The sequence below is a fragment of the Equus caballus genome, chromosome 4 (assembly GCF_041296265.1).
Source record: "Equus caballus isolate H_3958 breed thoroughbred chromosome 4, TB-T2T, whole genome shotgun sequence".
Taxonomy (NCBI): Eukaryota; Metazoa; Chordata; class Mammalia; order Perissodactyla; family Equidae; genus Equus; species Equus caballus.
In genome coordinates this window covers 7,237,743-7,253,143 of record NC_091687.1, presented here as the reverse complement: position 1 = coordinate 7,253,143, position 15,401 = coordinate 7,237,743, and the positions used below count along the sequence as shown (strand labels likewise).

General features: G+C 41.4%; 1 protein-coding gene across 7 annotated transcripts in view; it reads left to right on the top strand.

Annotated features, from left to right (window-relative positions):
• The window catches only part of COG5 (component of oligomeric golgi complex 5), a 345,803-nt gene that overhangs the window by 297,817 nt on the left and 32,585 nt on the right, over window positions 1-15,401 (top strand). For all 7 annotated transcript variants that reach the window (XR_002807321.2, XM_023638888.2, XM_023638887.2 and 4 more), the window contains 3 exons: window positions 1,505-1,608; window positions 5,366-5,603; window positions 11,661-11,737. Coding sequence is in view for 6 of the 7 variants with exons in the window: in XM_023638888.2 (XP_023494656.2) it covers window positions 1,505-1,608; window positions 5,366-5,603; window positions 11,661-11,737 (419 nt within the window). In the remaining variant the exon portion in view is untranslated. The remainder of the gene's footprint in view (window positions 1-1,504; window positions 1,609-5,365; window positions 5,604-11,660; window positions 11,738-15,401) is intronic.

Genomic DNA, 15,401 nt, shown 5'->3' with positions numbered 1-15,401 from the left:
CCCAGCAGGGGCTCTGTCCACCCAAAGCACACAGAAGCTGTACTGTGGTACGCTGGTATGCAGTCAATTGGTAAGGAGACCGAAGGAAGGCCCTCAACTCTGTCTCCCAATCCAGGGCATGGGGTGAGGTTTAAGGGATCAGGGCAGGCAGGCTGGTATGCAGAAGCACTGGCAGGATGAGTTTCGATTGGCGGATCAGAATTTTCTCTTCTGCACATGCTCCTGGCCGGCTCCCACTCCTGAAAAGTAGCTTTAACATTCTGTTGTTAACATGAGGTCAGCACAGTGAACAAGGGTAAGGCTGTTATGTAGGTTTGAGTCATTGCCTTCTCTCTTGATAGGAATTTCTAGACACTGAGTCATCTTCTCCTGGCACGGAGAGGAAGGCACCCTTAGAAATGCTGATTTCTCTTATAATTGTAAATTTCCCTTATAAATGGGTAACTTCTACTAGGTTTGCAGAGCTTTTCCTGTGTCTGCTATTTCTAAAAAATAGTCAGCCTAAAATAATTCTTATGCCAAAGAGGTATATTTTGGGGTGGCAATTTCTGTTCCTGGTCCTGTGGTTACAATAAGGGTCCTACTTAACCTTTTCTCTTTGATTTCAATCATTTGTATGAGCCATAGCCATCATCTTCATTATAAATAATCATCATTGAAACATATGATGTACTTAAATTTTAGACTTTGAGTGTTTACTGAGGCCCAGTCAATATTTTCACACTAAATCCTGTGACTGAGGCCTAGGGTCTTACATAACCTAACCGATGATTATACCTCGCTGTAGAAGAGTTTTCCAGCCTTAGCACTGTTGACATCTTAGGCTGGGAGTTCTTTGTTGTGGGGACTGTCCTGTGCATTGCAGGATGTTTAGCAGCATCTCTGTCCTCTGTTCGCTAGACGCTAGTAGCAAACCCCTTGCCCACCCCACTTGTGACAATCAAAAATGTCTCCAAACATTGCAGATGCCTTCTGGGGAGCAAAATTGCCCCTAGTTGAGACTCACTGCTCTGGAACTCAAAATAGAAACCTAATTCATGAAATGCCTGACAGTTCTGCTCTGGAACCATCACCAGTATATTTATCAGTTCACCTGGTTAAAAGCATATGATGTCATTCCAGTTTTGAAGAATTACTTTTGCTCTTGCCTCACTCCTTTCAGAAACTTTAAAAAATGTGTTATTTGATTTTTACTTCCAAAGTGGCACTACTCTCTTCTCCTTTCTCCAGGAGCTCATTTAACCATTAAACTTTCTGAAAATCTGAGAGGAGTGGGGGAGTTGAAATCATTAAGTGCCTTGTTCCACATATTTTAAGCTTTAAAAATTGTTGCTGATGGCAGTTAGAGAGAGGAGCAGACTTGGTGTTGAGTTATTATGGTTAAACTGTACAATCTGAATTTGACATGGTATGAAAACTTTTAGTCAAATCCTTCTCACATCTCAGCTTTCTTTGCGTTGGTTGTCTTTAATTTTGCGTCTCCTCCCTTTTCTCTTCTTTTCAGACCATCCACGTTCTTATGGGAAATGCTGTGCAGCCCTTGCTGACTTCAGTGGGAGATGCTATAGAGGCCATAATCATCACCATGCATCAAGAAGATTTCTCTGGGTAATAATTTTCAGTCAGAATTTTCACTAGCCTTTACTGCATTTGTTTTTCATTCCCACCTCCGTCCTTATCCCCTAAGCCTCCTTGTCCCTCTTGTGACCGGGTCGGCCTCCCACCTGATCCTGCTTTATCCATTGTGAGCACCATCAGCGGATTGAAATGCTGCACTTCTTGTTTTCATCTCTCTCTCCTGTCGTTGAAACGTAGAATCACGGATGTCTTTGGGCTGCAGCTGGGCACTGTGGGGCTTTTGGTAGTTTGTACCATCTTCCCTTTCCAATCTTAGCCTTTTCCTTACTTCTCCCAAATACGCTGCACTCGAGCCTCTGGCGTAGGCATGATATTCCTGTGTACAGTGTCCTGCCTGTGCCACTGTGTCAGTCCACATCCCGCTCTGGCTCAGAGGGCAAGCTCCTGCTCAAGCCCCTCCAAGAATGATTTTCCATTCTCAGAGCTCTGTGGCAATCTCATCTGGTCATGTCACACCTAGCCAGAAACACTTTAGCCTTATTCCATAGCTGTTTCATATGCACGCGTACTGCATATCCACGTCATATGCATCTTGAGAGTAAGAAGCATAATTCCTAACCCAGTGGTTACTGAAATCTTTTTAAATAGGGTAAAATGGTTTTGACTCAGTATATTAGAAAACTATCTATGAAGAATTTGGAATAGTTATTTGCACATGCTTAGTATAATTTTTTTTTAAACTTAACCACACTCTAGAGCTAAACATTAAATATTAATATGTAGATATATGTTTTATATTCCTAGTTCATAGTTAGTTACTGTTTTTGAACTGCCCTGTTTCTCTTTATGTTTGTGTTATTTAAGAGAATATCTACTTTATTAAATTTTCAGCCACTAGTCTAGCTGTTTGTAGAAAAATTGTGTCATTTATATACTGTCCTTCAATTTTTCAAATCATTTATCTTTTCATTTATAAGGTATCTTTTGGAGGGTAAAAGGGTCAGTCTCTATTTTTAATAATGGTGTGAAGCACATAAGGGTAATGTGAATTCTACATAAAATGCTATAATATTTGGCGATAGGAATATAAAACTGCTGGTTACCAGTATTTGGGAGGAAATGAATTTTGTTCAAAAGTGATCTGAAATGTCCCAGTTAGACCAATCATCAATGCCTCTGAAAAAGAAGCAAAAATGAGGTAATTTTTGAAGGCTTATTCTATAGGAATGGTCAGATAGTCACTTCAGTAAGTGTGTTGGTGAGCCAGGACTTGTGCCTACAGATGACACGTTAGACATTAAAAGTTAGTTTCCCAAATAGGTATGTCATTACTAGTTTGGTTAAATACTGGTGAGCCAGATCAGTCATTTAATACTCTCTGCCATGAGTGTGAAGCATTTTTTTGAGCTGTCTAATGTCCTTCATTTTTTTCCCCAAGTGGCCTTTGATGGCTCCATTTCAGCACTCTCCATACAGCAGACATTTGAGATTCGACTGATGTGGAGGACAGGCGTGTGGAACAGTGTTGCACTGCTCCCCTGGCGGTGCTTTTCTCGCGTTCTAGAACCTCGTTATTGGTGACTCTGTCATGCCATTTCATGTACATGCGGCTTATGTGAAATATAAGGTGAAGTTGGATTAGACTGTGCAGGAAGTAGGAATCACTTTTATAATAAAAAACAAACAAACAAATAAAAAGCCCCAGGGTCATACATGAACTCATAATAGTGAACCCCTGCTTTCTGAGTGCTCTCCACCTGTTCTGGGTAAAAAGAGCAAAGCAGGCTTACCTTCTAGGCCAGGCTTACATGTAGTGTGGTTGCAGAATCCTCCGCTATTGAAAAAATACTCCTCAACATGATTCCTGGTATTTAAAATGTATTTAATAGCACCAGTGTGTTTTTTTCCAAGTTAGATGAAGCTTAAAATGTAAATGTTTGACTGACATAGTACATCGATTGAAATTCTTTTATTTAATGTAAAATGACTCATGTCCAGTTACAGCTCTGAATGAGAGAGAGAAGACAGTGAAAGTAGGAGGACCCTAGATCCTCGAAGTGATAGATGGGCACCTCTGACGAGGGGAGAGTAGGCACACACACCAAAAAGTTGGCGACGGCAAGATGAACATCTCCCACTTCTCAAGTGTGCATTTGTTAAGTCTTTCTATCTTCACCTTGTGTATTCAGGCCCTCATTACAAAGATCCTTAAATTTCTGCACAATTTACTACCACACTGTATCAATTGAGAACTTCTTAGTAAAAGCTTTAGCATAATTTGGAAAACTGAGCTTTAGCAGTTGCCAAGCAAGTTTTGTATTCTAGTAAATTTAAATCAAGCTTCTAATCCACACGGAGAATTGATAATACATATTTCAAAGTTTTGGTCTAATCATTTTATTTTACTTATACCAACACATGCTTATGGAATTTGTTTTACTGTGTTATTTTCTAATCCTCAAGGAAATCATCTCAGCTGACCAGATTAAAATTCCTGAAACAATCCTCCAGAGTAGTTTCAAGATGGTAACAGTGCTTTTGATAAAGCATAATATGAAAGAGATTGGTCCCTTTTTTTTTTTTGCAACCTAGCCTTTTGGATTGATGAAACCTAAATAAAGATAGATCATGCAATGGTCTGACTCTGGCAAAACCAAACCCCTCATGGAGGTCGCGTCACTTTGGCTATGCCTGCAGACTGCAGCAAGCAGCGCACCACACCATGATCCTGCAGACTGCAGGCGTCCACCGTGCCCCCTCAACAGCCTTCCCAGTTAGGACAGCCTTCTCACACCCAGCAAACTCTCTCCCTGCTGGAACAGGAGCCTACTTTCTCTATTTCTATCTGCTTCTGGAAATGGAACACCTTTGGTTAGCATCCTACTTACAATAACTATGGCTGTATTTGAAAATAAGTAAGTTCACCTCATTCTCTTGCTTTAGGCGTTTGAACCATATCTGTTGTGCTGCTCCAGACCATCACCAATTTCTCTGCGTCATTCCCAGAACATGGAAACATTTAACTTATTTTTTGAAATTATGTAGCTGATGATCGCATTGGCTAGCTAATTAATATCAGGTGATTTCTAATTTTGGTATAACTCTTCTTTCCTACAAATATTTCACATTCTTTTAATATATTCCTTAAAGAGCAATTATAAACATTCAAAAATTATAAATAGTGTTTCATGGAGCATCAGCTGGCATCATCTGTTGATCCAAATTAAAGCCTTTCCAAACCTCATCATCTGGGAGGAAAAAATTGCTCGCCATGTGTGTTGTTACATAACCACTTCCACAGTCAGAATTCTGCTCTCGCACGGATCAGATTAAATAGCACAAGAGCAGAGACATCTTTGCCAAAAATTTGTTTGGAGAAGGCAGCATTTTCTGCCATTACCAAGTGTAAAATGCTATTTCAGGGTCCATTATTGACTTATTCACTAACCAGGCAGGACATGTGAGTGGATGGAGAGAGTTGTAAGGCTGGGAGAGACCGTGAGAGGTCAGAATGCATAGAGCATTTGTACGGCTCATCCTTTGGCTATTTCATTCTTAATAATCTTTTGATAAATGAATTCTAAGATTCCTTCAGTAATCTTCCTAGCGTCTTATAACAGTCTTTAGAATATAATTGAAATATTGTTTTTTATGCTCTTTAACTCTTAGCAAAAATAAACGATGCCTTTTCTACCATTAAGGGAAAAAGTTGCTTAGAATTGAAGGAGCAGGCAGAGGGCAGAGAAATAGTGTCTTTTAGTGCATTGGCTGTTTCTTTCTTTTGCAGGTCATTGACCACCTCAGGAAAGCCTGATGTTCCTTGTTCTCTGTACATGAAGGAGCTGCAAGGTTTCATTGCCAGAGTTATGAGTGACTACTTTAAACACTTCGAGTGCTTGGATTTTGTCTTTGACAATACTGAAGCTATTGCCCAAAGAGCAATCGAACTTTTTATCCGCAATGCCAGTCTCATAAGACCTCTTGGTGAAAGTGGGAAAATGCGACTTGCTGCTGATTTTGCACAGGTAAATTGATGCATAGCTACAAAGAGGAAGATGTTTCAGCCTCAGTATTATCTATGAAATAAAAGACTAAGTCTGTATTCTTCAGTGTCTTTAAAGAGTTGAAGCATGAAGAAAAATAAGTTCATTTAAACCTAATTGATAACAAAGGAAGGAATTTAAAGATACTTTCATACCAGATATTTTTTTCTTTGTGTTAACAAAAGAATCATCACTCATCTTTGATATTTCAAGATTAAGGTAGAGTAGCTCATTCTACAGTAAAGCAGCATTTCCCATATTTATATAATATGAGGCTTTCTCACTATTTTGCTATCCCACCAGGTCAGTGTTGATAAGAACCATTGATTAACCTTGCTGGAAAATAATGTAAGCAGTAAATTTATCCTTCAAACAGTGTAAAGGGACTTTGTGTTGTTGTATAAAGAGAAAGAACTCTCACACGTCCATAATCCTCTAGAGGCCAGCTCAGCATTCCAGGACTGTGTTCTGATTCATTGAGATGCACAGAGGACCAGGTAGATACAGAGTCTGATTATTTGTCTCCCTCTATTAAATAGAGTCCTTTCCTTGTGTGTGGCCAGCCTTGAAATATTTCCGAGCTTATCTGATGTGGCTGAGGTAGAATGACATTAAAATAGCAGAACTGTAATCTGCTCTTATAGAAAGGTTTTTTTCTTTGTCCTTTAGAGAGATTTTTAAGAAGCCTTTCAATACTATCAAAGAAGAAACAACTTAAATGTAGACTTTCATTAAAAGATTCAGAAACAGATAATTCATGTTTACTATCATGTCAAAGGGGAACTCGTTTTTTAAGCCTTTCAAATCTGTTAGCTTTACTAGTCTAAATAGTTATTCACATGAATTATTCATAATGATGTGCCAGATCCTCCCTGCCTATAAAGACAAATTTTAATATCCCCATTTATTCCTGTGTGTGTCTGGCAGCCAGTCTGGGTGGAGTGTTCCCACCCCAGGGAAAGGATGTGGCGACTGCTTGTGGCAGGGGGCAGTACCTATAGAGTTACAGAAGAGGACGGGTCCACAGCCTCATATTTCAAGAGCCAGGCTCTTTGCATATTAATTGGTCTAGAATTAGTCATTTTCATCCCCAAATTATATGCTTGAGACCAACAGACTATAGTAAAAAGCCTTTAGTAGCCTCAGCATGAAAATAGAAATTAATTGTTACCATTAATGTGCTCCTTTTAGCTTTCCCATTTTTGTCAACTTCCTTCTCAGGCACCTGTACCTGTGGCTTTGTTGTTACAGGTTAACTTCAGGGTAAAGAGATTTATAGACAAACAGTGTCTTACTTGTCCCTTCCTGAGGTTACAGGCTGCTTATTGAAATGAAAACAGTGATGTACCGAGACCTGGTCTTACTTGTTAAAAACATTGTGAGCTATACGTATACCAAATGGCTGTCTGTTCTTCTCTCCCCTTTCCTCCTCCATTTTGCTCTTCTTCTCCAGGCCTCTCTCTCTCTGGGCTCCCTCCCCCACCCGTTTATTTGCATTCTGCTCCAGCTGGTTCTTGAGTCACTTTCCTGGGGGCAGCACTTCAAGTCCAATTAGAGTGGCAGCGAGCAGGAGATGGCCAAAGTGAGAGTGCTGCAGGAAAAAGGCTTTCTGGTCTTGTTTTCTGTTGTAATGATATGCTCCCTTATGCGTCCTGAAAGATGGAAAGCATCGTCCTTAGCCCTGGCCGGCCGTGGCTAGCGCCTGCCCCAAATGCAGGACACCCGGGGAGGCTCGCTCTTGAGCCTGCCTAAAGCTGTGTTGTGCGGCATTTTACTGAGCGTGCCGTCTTGCTTGAGTCCTGTTGCCCAATACACCAAACCTTTTCCCCACCTAGGTCCCTCCCCTTAAGAGAAATGAAACTCAGTCACTATTGCTGACTTACACTCCATGGCATCCTCTGTTTCCATTTCTTAAATACAGCGTTGACTCAGTGTTGGGAGTGTGTTTTCCAGCCCTGCGCTGACACCGGTTCCTGCAGTCTGTGTGGTGCCGAGTCCTTTGTTCACTCTCGGACACTGTGTCCCAGTTTCAGAACATCCTGCCTCTCACCTTGCAGATGGTTCCCCGGTCCTGTGGGTCCCGTGTGTTGTGAGCACAGGAAAGACAGGTGGAAGCACTATTCTAGTTAATCATATTTGTGACAGTAGCTTTGACAAATATTATCCAGCTGTTCTGTCATTCCCCCCGTATTTTAAAAAATTAAAGCGAATTTGGGGTTTTTGTTTCATTTGATGTAGTTTCTTGCCACAACTGCAATTATGTGATGTTGGACCTCAGCTTTCAGGGTCATACTTGGCTGGAAGTGTATTTCTGGGGTGAGTCAAAACACTTAGATACATTACCCTGACATTTGTATTCATGACAGGCATCAAGCGGGGACTAGAAAGCCTTTTGACTGCCTCATTATTGAAAGTTCTATCAATTTGTATTCAAAATTAAACAAAGCCTTTGAGGCTTCGGAATGAAGAACACACAGATCCTCTCTGGGTTTGAAGAGTTCTTGTGATAAGAGTGCTGGCTCTTCTGGCATAAATTACAGAAAGAGAAAGAGCTCAGGGAGAGACCAATAGAGTCGGTTTGAGAATGCTGATTATTTGGCATGAAGTCCAGTTGCAAAGACAGATAATGATATATTGTAAAGATTTCTGTGGGAATCCTAACTTCTCCGCACTGGCCCCGTTGCCCAGGAAAAGAGAAAGCAGTTGCAGGATGCCATCTGGAGGGTTCGTGGCGAGGGAAGTACCCAACATGGCGCCCCCTTAGGAATCAGGTCATGGGCATGAGGTGGTTTCCCACAGGTAATTAATTCCCTGCCGTGACCACATGTCTCTGTGTCCACACTGCTCACACGGCAGTTCTAAAGCACTAAGCTTGTCCGAGGCCGCTGGGCTCTGCTGGTTCAGTCTCTGCGGACTTGTCCATGCTGCCCTCAGAGCACGCGGTCCCCTCTGCCCTGCAGTTCTCCCGAGGGAGAGGATGGCTTTGGAGGTTGGCATTAAATTATTTATTCAGTGGTACTCCTGCCAGCTTCTATTTCTATGTCTCCTGGTGCCCTTTAAATACACATTTAAATCTATTTTGCTTTTTGTCTGAAAATCTTGATTTAGAAAAGAAAGCAAAATAATCAAGATTCTGATTCCTAGTGCCTTTTCTGCCAAATGGTGTCAGGGCAGGAGTGCCCTAGGAGTGTCCAGAGATGCCCTGTGGTTGACCAAATGTCTGTGGTGGGGACGGAGCAGCCCTGTAATTAGCTCGCATGCCTGCAGCTGACCGCTGCTTCCCTCCACACAGGAGAGCTGGAGGGGCGGCTGCACTTGCCATTTTTGTGTCCACAGCTAATTGCAGAGTCACCTCCTCTAAAAGGAACACTCCTGCCCTTTGGAAACGTGGCCTTTATTGTTTAATGGAATTCTGGCAGAAGAAAATAGTTTTCAATACCCTAGAGGTCCTTTACGGATGAGAAATTTATTTTAAACATTTAACAGTTTTGAAATTGTCCTATCGCATAGACATCTCCTGCATCCTCATAGATTACAGAGCCATCTGAGATCATATTCTCTCTAGTGTAATTTTGTTCCCAGCCAGTGATTTGTTTTAACATTCAATCCTGCTTAAGTGCTGAGGCAAAGGTCGGTTGGTTTAATCTTGTAAGATGGTGAAGCCCACTAGGGTAATTGAAAAAAAATAGACAAAAACATTTCATGAAAAATAGTTCACATAATTTGGTGTTTAAGAAACCACACACACACACAGTTAGTTATATGATTGGAATTACCAAATCAGGGACACATGATAAACACTTTTTTTTTTTTTGGTGAGGGAGGAAGATTGGCCCTGAGCTAACATCTGTGCCAGTCTTTCTCCACTTTGCATGTGGGATGCCGCCACAGCATGGCTTGATGAGTGGTGTATAGGTCCACGCCCAGGATCTGAACCCACAAACCCCTGGCCGCCAAAGCAGAGCACATGAACCCAACCACCACGCGACCAGGCTGGCCCCAATAATCACATTTTTACTTTGTGCTCAGTGTAAAGTAAATGCCATTCTGAAGGAAACCAGGAAGTCCCATCGACTGAATAAAGTAAACAGGTTCCAAGGAACAGGCTGTCACCTGCTGTCTTGAGTTGAGAACACAGGCTCAAAGCTGCTCTGTTTTGCATTGTTGGCAAGGATTCTGCCTTTTTTTCCTTAGATTTTCTTCTTCATTTACTTATTCTTCTGTATTTTAGAGAGTTTTCCAACCATGTGAGGTTTCCCTTTAGGACTACAAGGTATGCTCTGCATCTTCTATATGTTAAGAGAGAGAGTCACCTGGCCACTAGCCATCCTCAAGACCACCTCCGGGAAGCTGCCCTCAGCTCTCCCGACATGCAGTTTGCGCCTTTGATAACGCACTTGTCATCCTGCTTTGTACTCATTATGTGTATATATCTGTATGATTTTGTGGAATAATAATTACATTGCTTAAGTAACTATATACCCCTTTCTCACTAAATTCGAGAGGGCTCCTTGAGGGCAAGCCCGTCTAATTCATCTTCTCATGCCCATGTCCAGCTTGGTGTGTGGCAGCTAATAGGGGTCGGAAATCTGTCTCAGATGAGTGATCGTTTAGATCTCCACGGTCTTCCAGTGACAAGAGAGCTGAGCAGTTTTTCAGAAGAATGGCCAGCAGGACAGAAGCCCCACTTTCCTTTCAGGTGTTTTTCTTGAAGAAAGATGCTGCATTACCAGGGAGCAGCCTTAGCCATTTTCTAAGCTGTTCTTTACCAGGGTCTTGGTCATAGCAAGACTGGAGAAATGGTTTATCATCTGAGTGCCACATATTCAAAAAGTTTACATTTGCACTTGGTAGATAAAGAACAGATAGTCTAAAACTCTGATTAGTGACAAAAAAAAATTTCCAGTCTGGGCCCGGCCCAGTGGTTAATTTCATGCACTCCATTTCAGTGGCCTGGGGTTCCCAGGTTCAGATCCCAGGGGCGGACCTGGCACCGCTCGTCAAGCCATGCCTTGGCAGTGTCCCATATAAAATAGAGGAAGATTGGCGCAGATGTTAGCTCAGGGCCACTTCCTCCAAAAAAAAAAAAAAAAAAAATTCCAGTCAAAGGAGGAAAATAAAGAGAAGTAAAACCAATAGTTGGTAAATTCTTGAGTCAGGAAGCAAATTAATTTACTAATTATTTAAAAGGGGGAGAAGTTTAAAAATACTGATAATAGTTGCCAACATTTAATGAGCACTTATTATATGCCATGCACATGGTGCTTTGTGAAATTATCTATTTTATCTGCATCATTCTATGAAGTAGGTATTATTATCTCCATTTGACAGATGAGGAACCTGGGAACCTGGAGATCAAGTCCAGGACCACACAACTAGTCACTGTAGATTTGGGATTCTAACACAGATGTACCACCTGCAGAGTCAGTGCTTTTAATCACTTGGGCCAGTTGGATAAAAGCTGTCATCATTTATATTTAATATAAAAGGGCTTGTGGGGGCCGGCCTCATGGCATAGTGGTTGAGTTCGACACACTCCACTTCGGTAGCCCAGGGTCACAGGTTTGGATCCTGGACGCAGACCTACACTACTCGTCAGCCATGCTGTGGCGGTGACCCACATACACAATAGAGGAAGATTGGTACAGGTGTTAGCTCAGGGCTAATCTTCCTCAGCAAAAAACAAAAAAGAGGTTTGTGATACCTACTTAAAGTATAGGCACAGAGTCAGTCTTAAAAACCTTCCTTTTTCTGATTTTTCAATGAAGAAAAGATCTAAGCTTCCTCCTCTTAAATAACAAAAAATGTTTTTCTATCTTATTGAAGGAATTCTCTCATCTTATGCCCCTTTAGTATATAAATGCAAAAGTTATCTAAGTTGTTGCCTTTTAATAAATTTAATTAACTTTCAAAACTTGCCTCACGGTCCAGATAAAATTAAGTTTACTACAAGCTACAACTTTGTGTGATCCACATATGTCCCCAGTTTACCTTAGGATTCTGACATCAAAAACTCTGGAGTGTCTTTTAATATTTCAGATGGAGTTGGCTGTGGGTCCATTCTGCAGAAGAGTATCTGATTTAGGAAAGTCCTATCGAATGCTGAGGTCATTCAGGTGAGACGCACTTCTGTTATCAGTGTTCTGTGTCCATATCCTACTAGCAGATAAATCCTTTCCTCCTGTCCATGTTGAACTGTGTGAAGCTGCCAGTATTCAACCATTGGCACTTTTTTGTGGTTTATCTTAAAAATTATTCTTCAAATCAGAAACCCATATAGAATTATATGTAAGGACGAGTAAGTGTGTGTGTGTGTGTGTGTGTGTGTGTGTGTGTGTAACTTTTGAGTTACACTTCACAAGATGGAGCTGGAAAACTTTATTATGTTCTTTTTAGGGGGAGTTTTGTTGCTCTCCATTCTTAGAAAAATATATTGTGTCGTAATACCAGGAAATTCATAATTATATAGATATCTTTATCTGAAATTTTCATTTGTTCATTTGTCATTTTCAGTCCACTCCTAAAAAGGTCATAGGTTACATTTCTAACAAAACTATTGAATAGATATTAAAAGAACTGAGTTTAGTGATGAAATGCAGGGAATGACTGTAAATGTAGTAGATAATTTGGGCTAGAGATGGCTAATGCAGTTGAGCACAGAATTTAGGATTGAGCTTCCTAGAAACCAGTTCAAAAAGAAAACACTGAGTTAATTCAAACTCGTGATCTGAGAATACACCATTTAATGGGACAATCCTTTTAAGTGCTGAATGCTTAGATAGGCCTTTTACCAATTCAGATTTTAAGGAACCACTGAATAGCTTAATGACTGGTGTCTTTTATAGCAGATTTTACAAGCTAAGAAGATATTGTTTATATGGCTGTTTATTCAATAAACCAGAACTTCCCAAACTTTTCCACAAAATGGCACACAGAAAATGTATACACTCAAAAAGATAAGCAGCCCCAAGGGCTGAGGGGATCAACACAATACTTATAACCATTTTGTGACCACAGGACACTCGACGGGAAGCCGTGATATAAACTAGCCCTGATAGCCAAGAGCATGATGGTCTTTGAAAGTTTCTTTGTAGGTGAGGTAAGAGAGTGCAGGCATGTGGCTTTCTAAAAGCCGACTCAGCAGTGGAGCCTAGAGTAATCAATAAGCAGTATGTCCTTTAAATGATCGCTTTGCTTTCTTATGTCGTCAAAGCTTTCAGTATTAGAAAATTTAGGTGTAATAACACTTGAAATAGAAGAACCCCAGTTGTTGATTCCAAAGAGAGCCCTATGCTTTACCTTGCCTATTTGTCCTTGGCAAAGATTTTTTTTTTTTTAATTTTTAACGTTTTTTTTGAGGAAGATTAGCCCTGAGCTATCATCCACCACCAATCCTCCTCTTTTTGCTGAAGAACGTTGGCCCTGAGCTAACATCCGTGCCCATCTCCCTCTACTTTATATGTGGGACGCCTGCCACAGCATGGCTTGACAAGCAGTACGTAGGTCCGCACCTGGGATCCGAAGCGGCAAACCCTGGGCTGCCAAAGGGTAACTTGTGAATTAACTGCTGCACCACCAGGCCAGCCCCTGCAAAGATGTTTTTAAATGTCAACACAGAGCCTGAATTATTTTTCTTAAATGCCCATCTATACAAAGTTGAGTTTTCAAAAAACTTAAAGTGGGATCACAAGTATTTTCAGATACGTTTTTTGGATAAGCTCAACCTTTTAAAAAGTATTTAAATATTTTTTTGAAGCCTTAGTGTTTGGCACTAACACACATGGTCAAGTTGAAAGATTTAGAGGTCCTGAGATTACCAGTCCACCAGTCATCTCTCTGTACCATAAAAATAACTTGATAAAACTCCTTTAAAGTCACTTACTTTGAGTAAGATGGTAACACAGCAATCGTAGTTGGGTGAGAAAATGCTGCCCTGAGTAAGAGAACCATTAGCGTGCTGGAAGACCTCACCCAGCTATCTGCATTGCATATAAAGGCATGGAGAGCTGTGACTTGGGGTCTGCGGTATAAGGCTTAGACTCTTCTTTTTGGTAGTCCTGGCTCTCATGTTGAGCTGTTCACTGCATGCGTAGGTATTAAGATAGTGCTTATCTTCCTGTTTGTGGAGCAAGATAGCTGTTATCCAAGTGCTTTTAAACTTGTGTCACTGTATGAGATACAAGTTCTGAGGGTTTCACATAAGACCAATTCTGTTTGAAGTCATTTAAGATGAGAATTTTCTGTCAACCCTCCCAATTCTCACATAAGAAAGAAATCCCTAAAGAAGTATTTAAAGTTTGAGTGGTGACACCTTCTAGTACCTATTTCTGGAGTAAAAACTTAATGATTGATCAATTTGTAACTTAAAACCCTATATTTTTTATATGTAGCTTCTCTCATGTTGCAGTGCACAATCTAGGGTTTCAGACTTTGGCCATGACTCGCAGTAGAGAGATTTTCTATTGCAATCCGGCACACACTTGCATGCAGACACACTTAGACCTATATACGTGCACACCCACACCTGCGTGAGGGCCCAGGAATGGCGATTACTCACTTCATGTGATGCTCCCTGACAATTCTTCGTTCGATTATTCTAACCCGCTAACTTGGTCCCATGACCCACCAGTGTTTTGCATGCTCCGGTCTCTCGCCTTTCTCTCAGGCCCTTCACTCTTGAACTTCAGCTGCTCTAGTGACGGGCAGAGTTTGTTCCTTCCTACGTATATAAAAATTTATGCCCTTTTCTCCTGGGACTCTGGTTCCCCTGAGCTTCCTCCTGCAGATGACTCCTTAGCTCCCAAGGCCGTGGCACCTGTGTAATAAGGATAATTCTATCTAGCCTATGGAGCATTCTCTGTGGCATGAATGCGGTGAGAAATTCGAACAGGGTTTTATACATACCGATATATTCCTACAGTTACATCACGTCTGTGGAGATCTGTTGAATCGATCCTCACACTCTCTCAGTTGTTTGATGAGACTTGGACAACCATTTGATAGAAATTTTAGGACTAACTGGATCAGGAAATAAAATGAAAGCATAGTATATTCTGGGGTCCAAATCTGGCCCTAGTCTGCAAAGAATGTTTTAGGTCCCATCTTTTGAGAAGAGAGATGTCATTGCCACCATCTCTGCCTATCGACATTGCTGGGGGACAGCTCCTCGCCCTGCCAGCTTGCCTGCAGTTATCACATGAAGAGAAGTGACTTAGGAAGGCTGCCTGCGTGGAGGACCCTAGAGTCCCCTCCGAGAGCAGGAGATGAGTGCAGAGTGGTCTTTGTTTCCCTAGTCCAGTTCTGGGCCCTCTATTTCTCTCCCTGCCGGAACTCAGAAGAGCTGTGTCTCTTCTCCAGAATCAGCCTGAGCAGTCGCAGTGGAGGACCCGTGCTTGTTCATCTTCCCTCTGTGCCGTGGGCTGCGGCAGGAAGAGGCCTCATCAGGGGCCGAGTACATAATTGAGCATGGCTCTCGTTCAGGAGTCTCGTCGCCAAGGGTTCTGAATCACACCAGAACCAGATGAATGGTGGTCAGTAGGAGAGTGGCTGAGTAAAATATGCCACAGTCATGGGATCAAATACGTGCAGCCATTAGCAATTTATGTTGTTAGTTAATATCCAAGAATGTGAAAAAATACTTCCTAACACACCATGAAATGAAAAAACAGGCTGCTAAACAGTATATGTGATATGATCCCTACTGTTTTTTAAATAATATTATGTGTGTGTGGAGAGAGGAAAAGCCAAGAGGGATAAACATCAAAATGTTATCTTTGGATA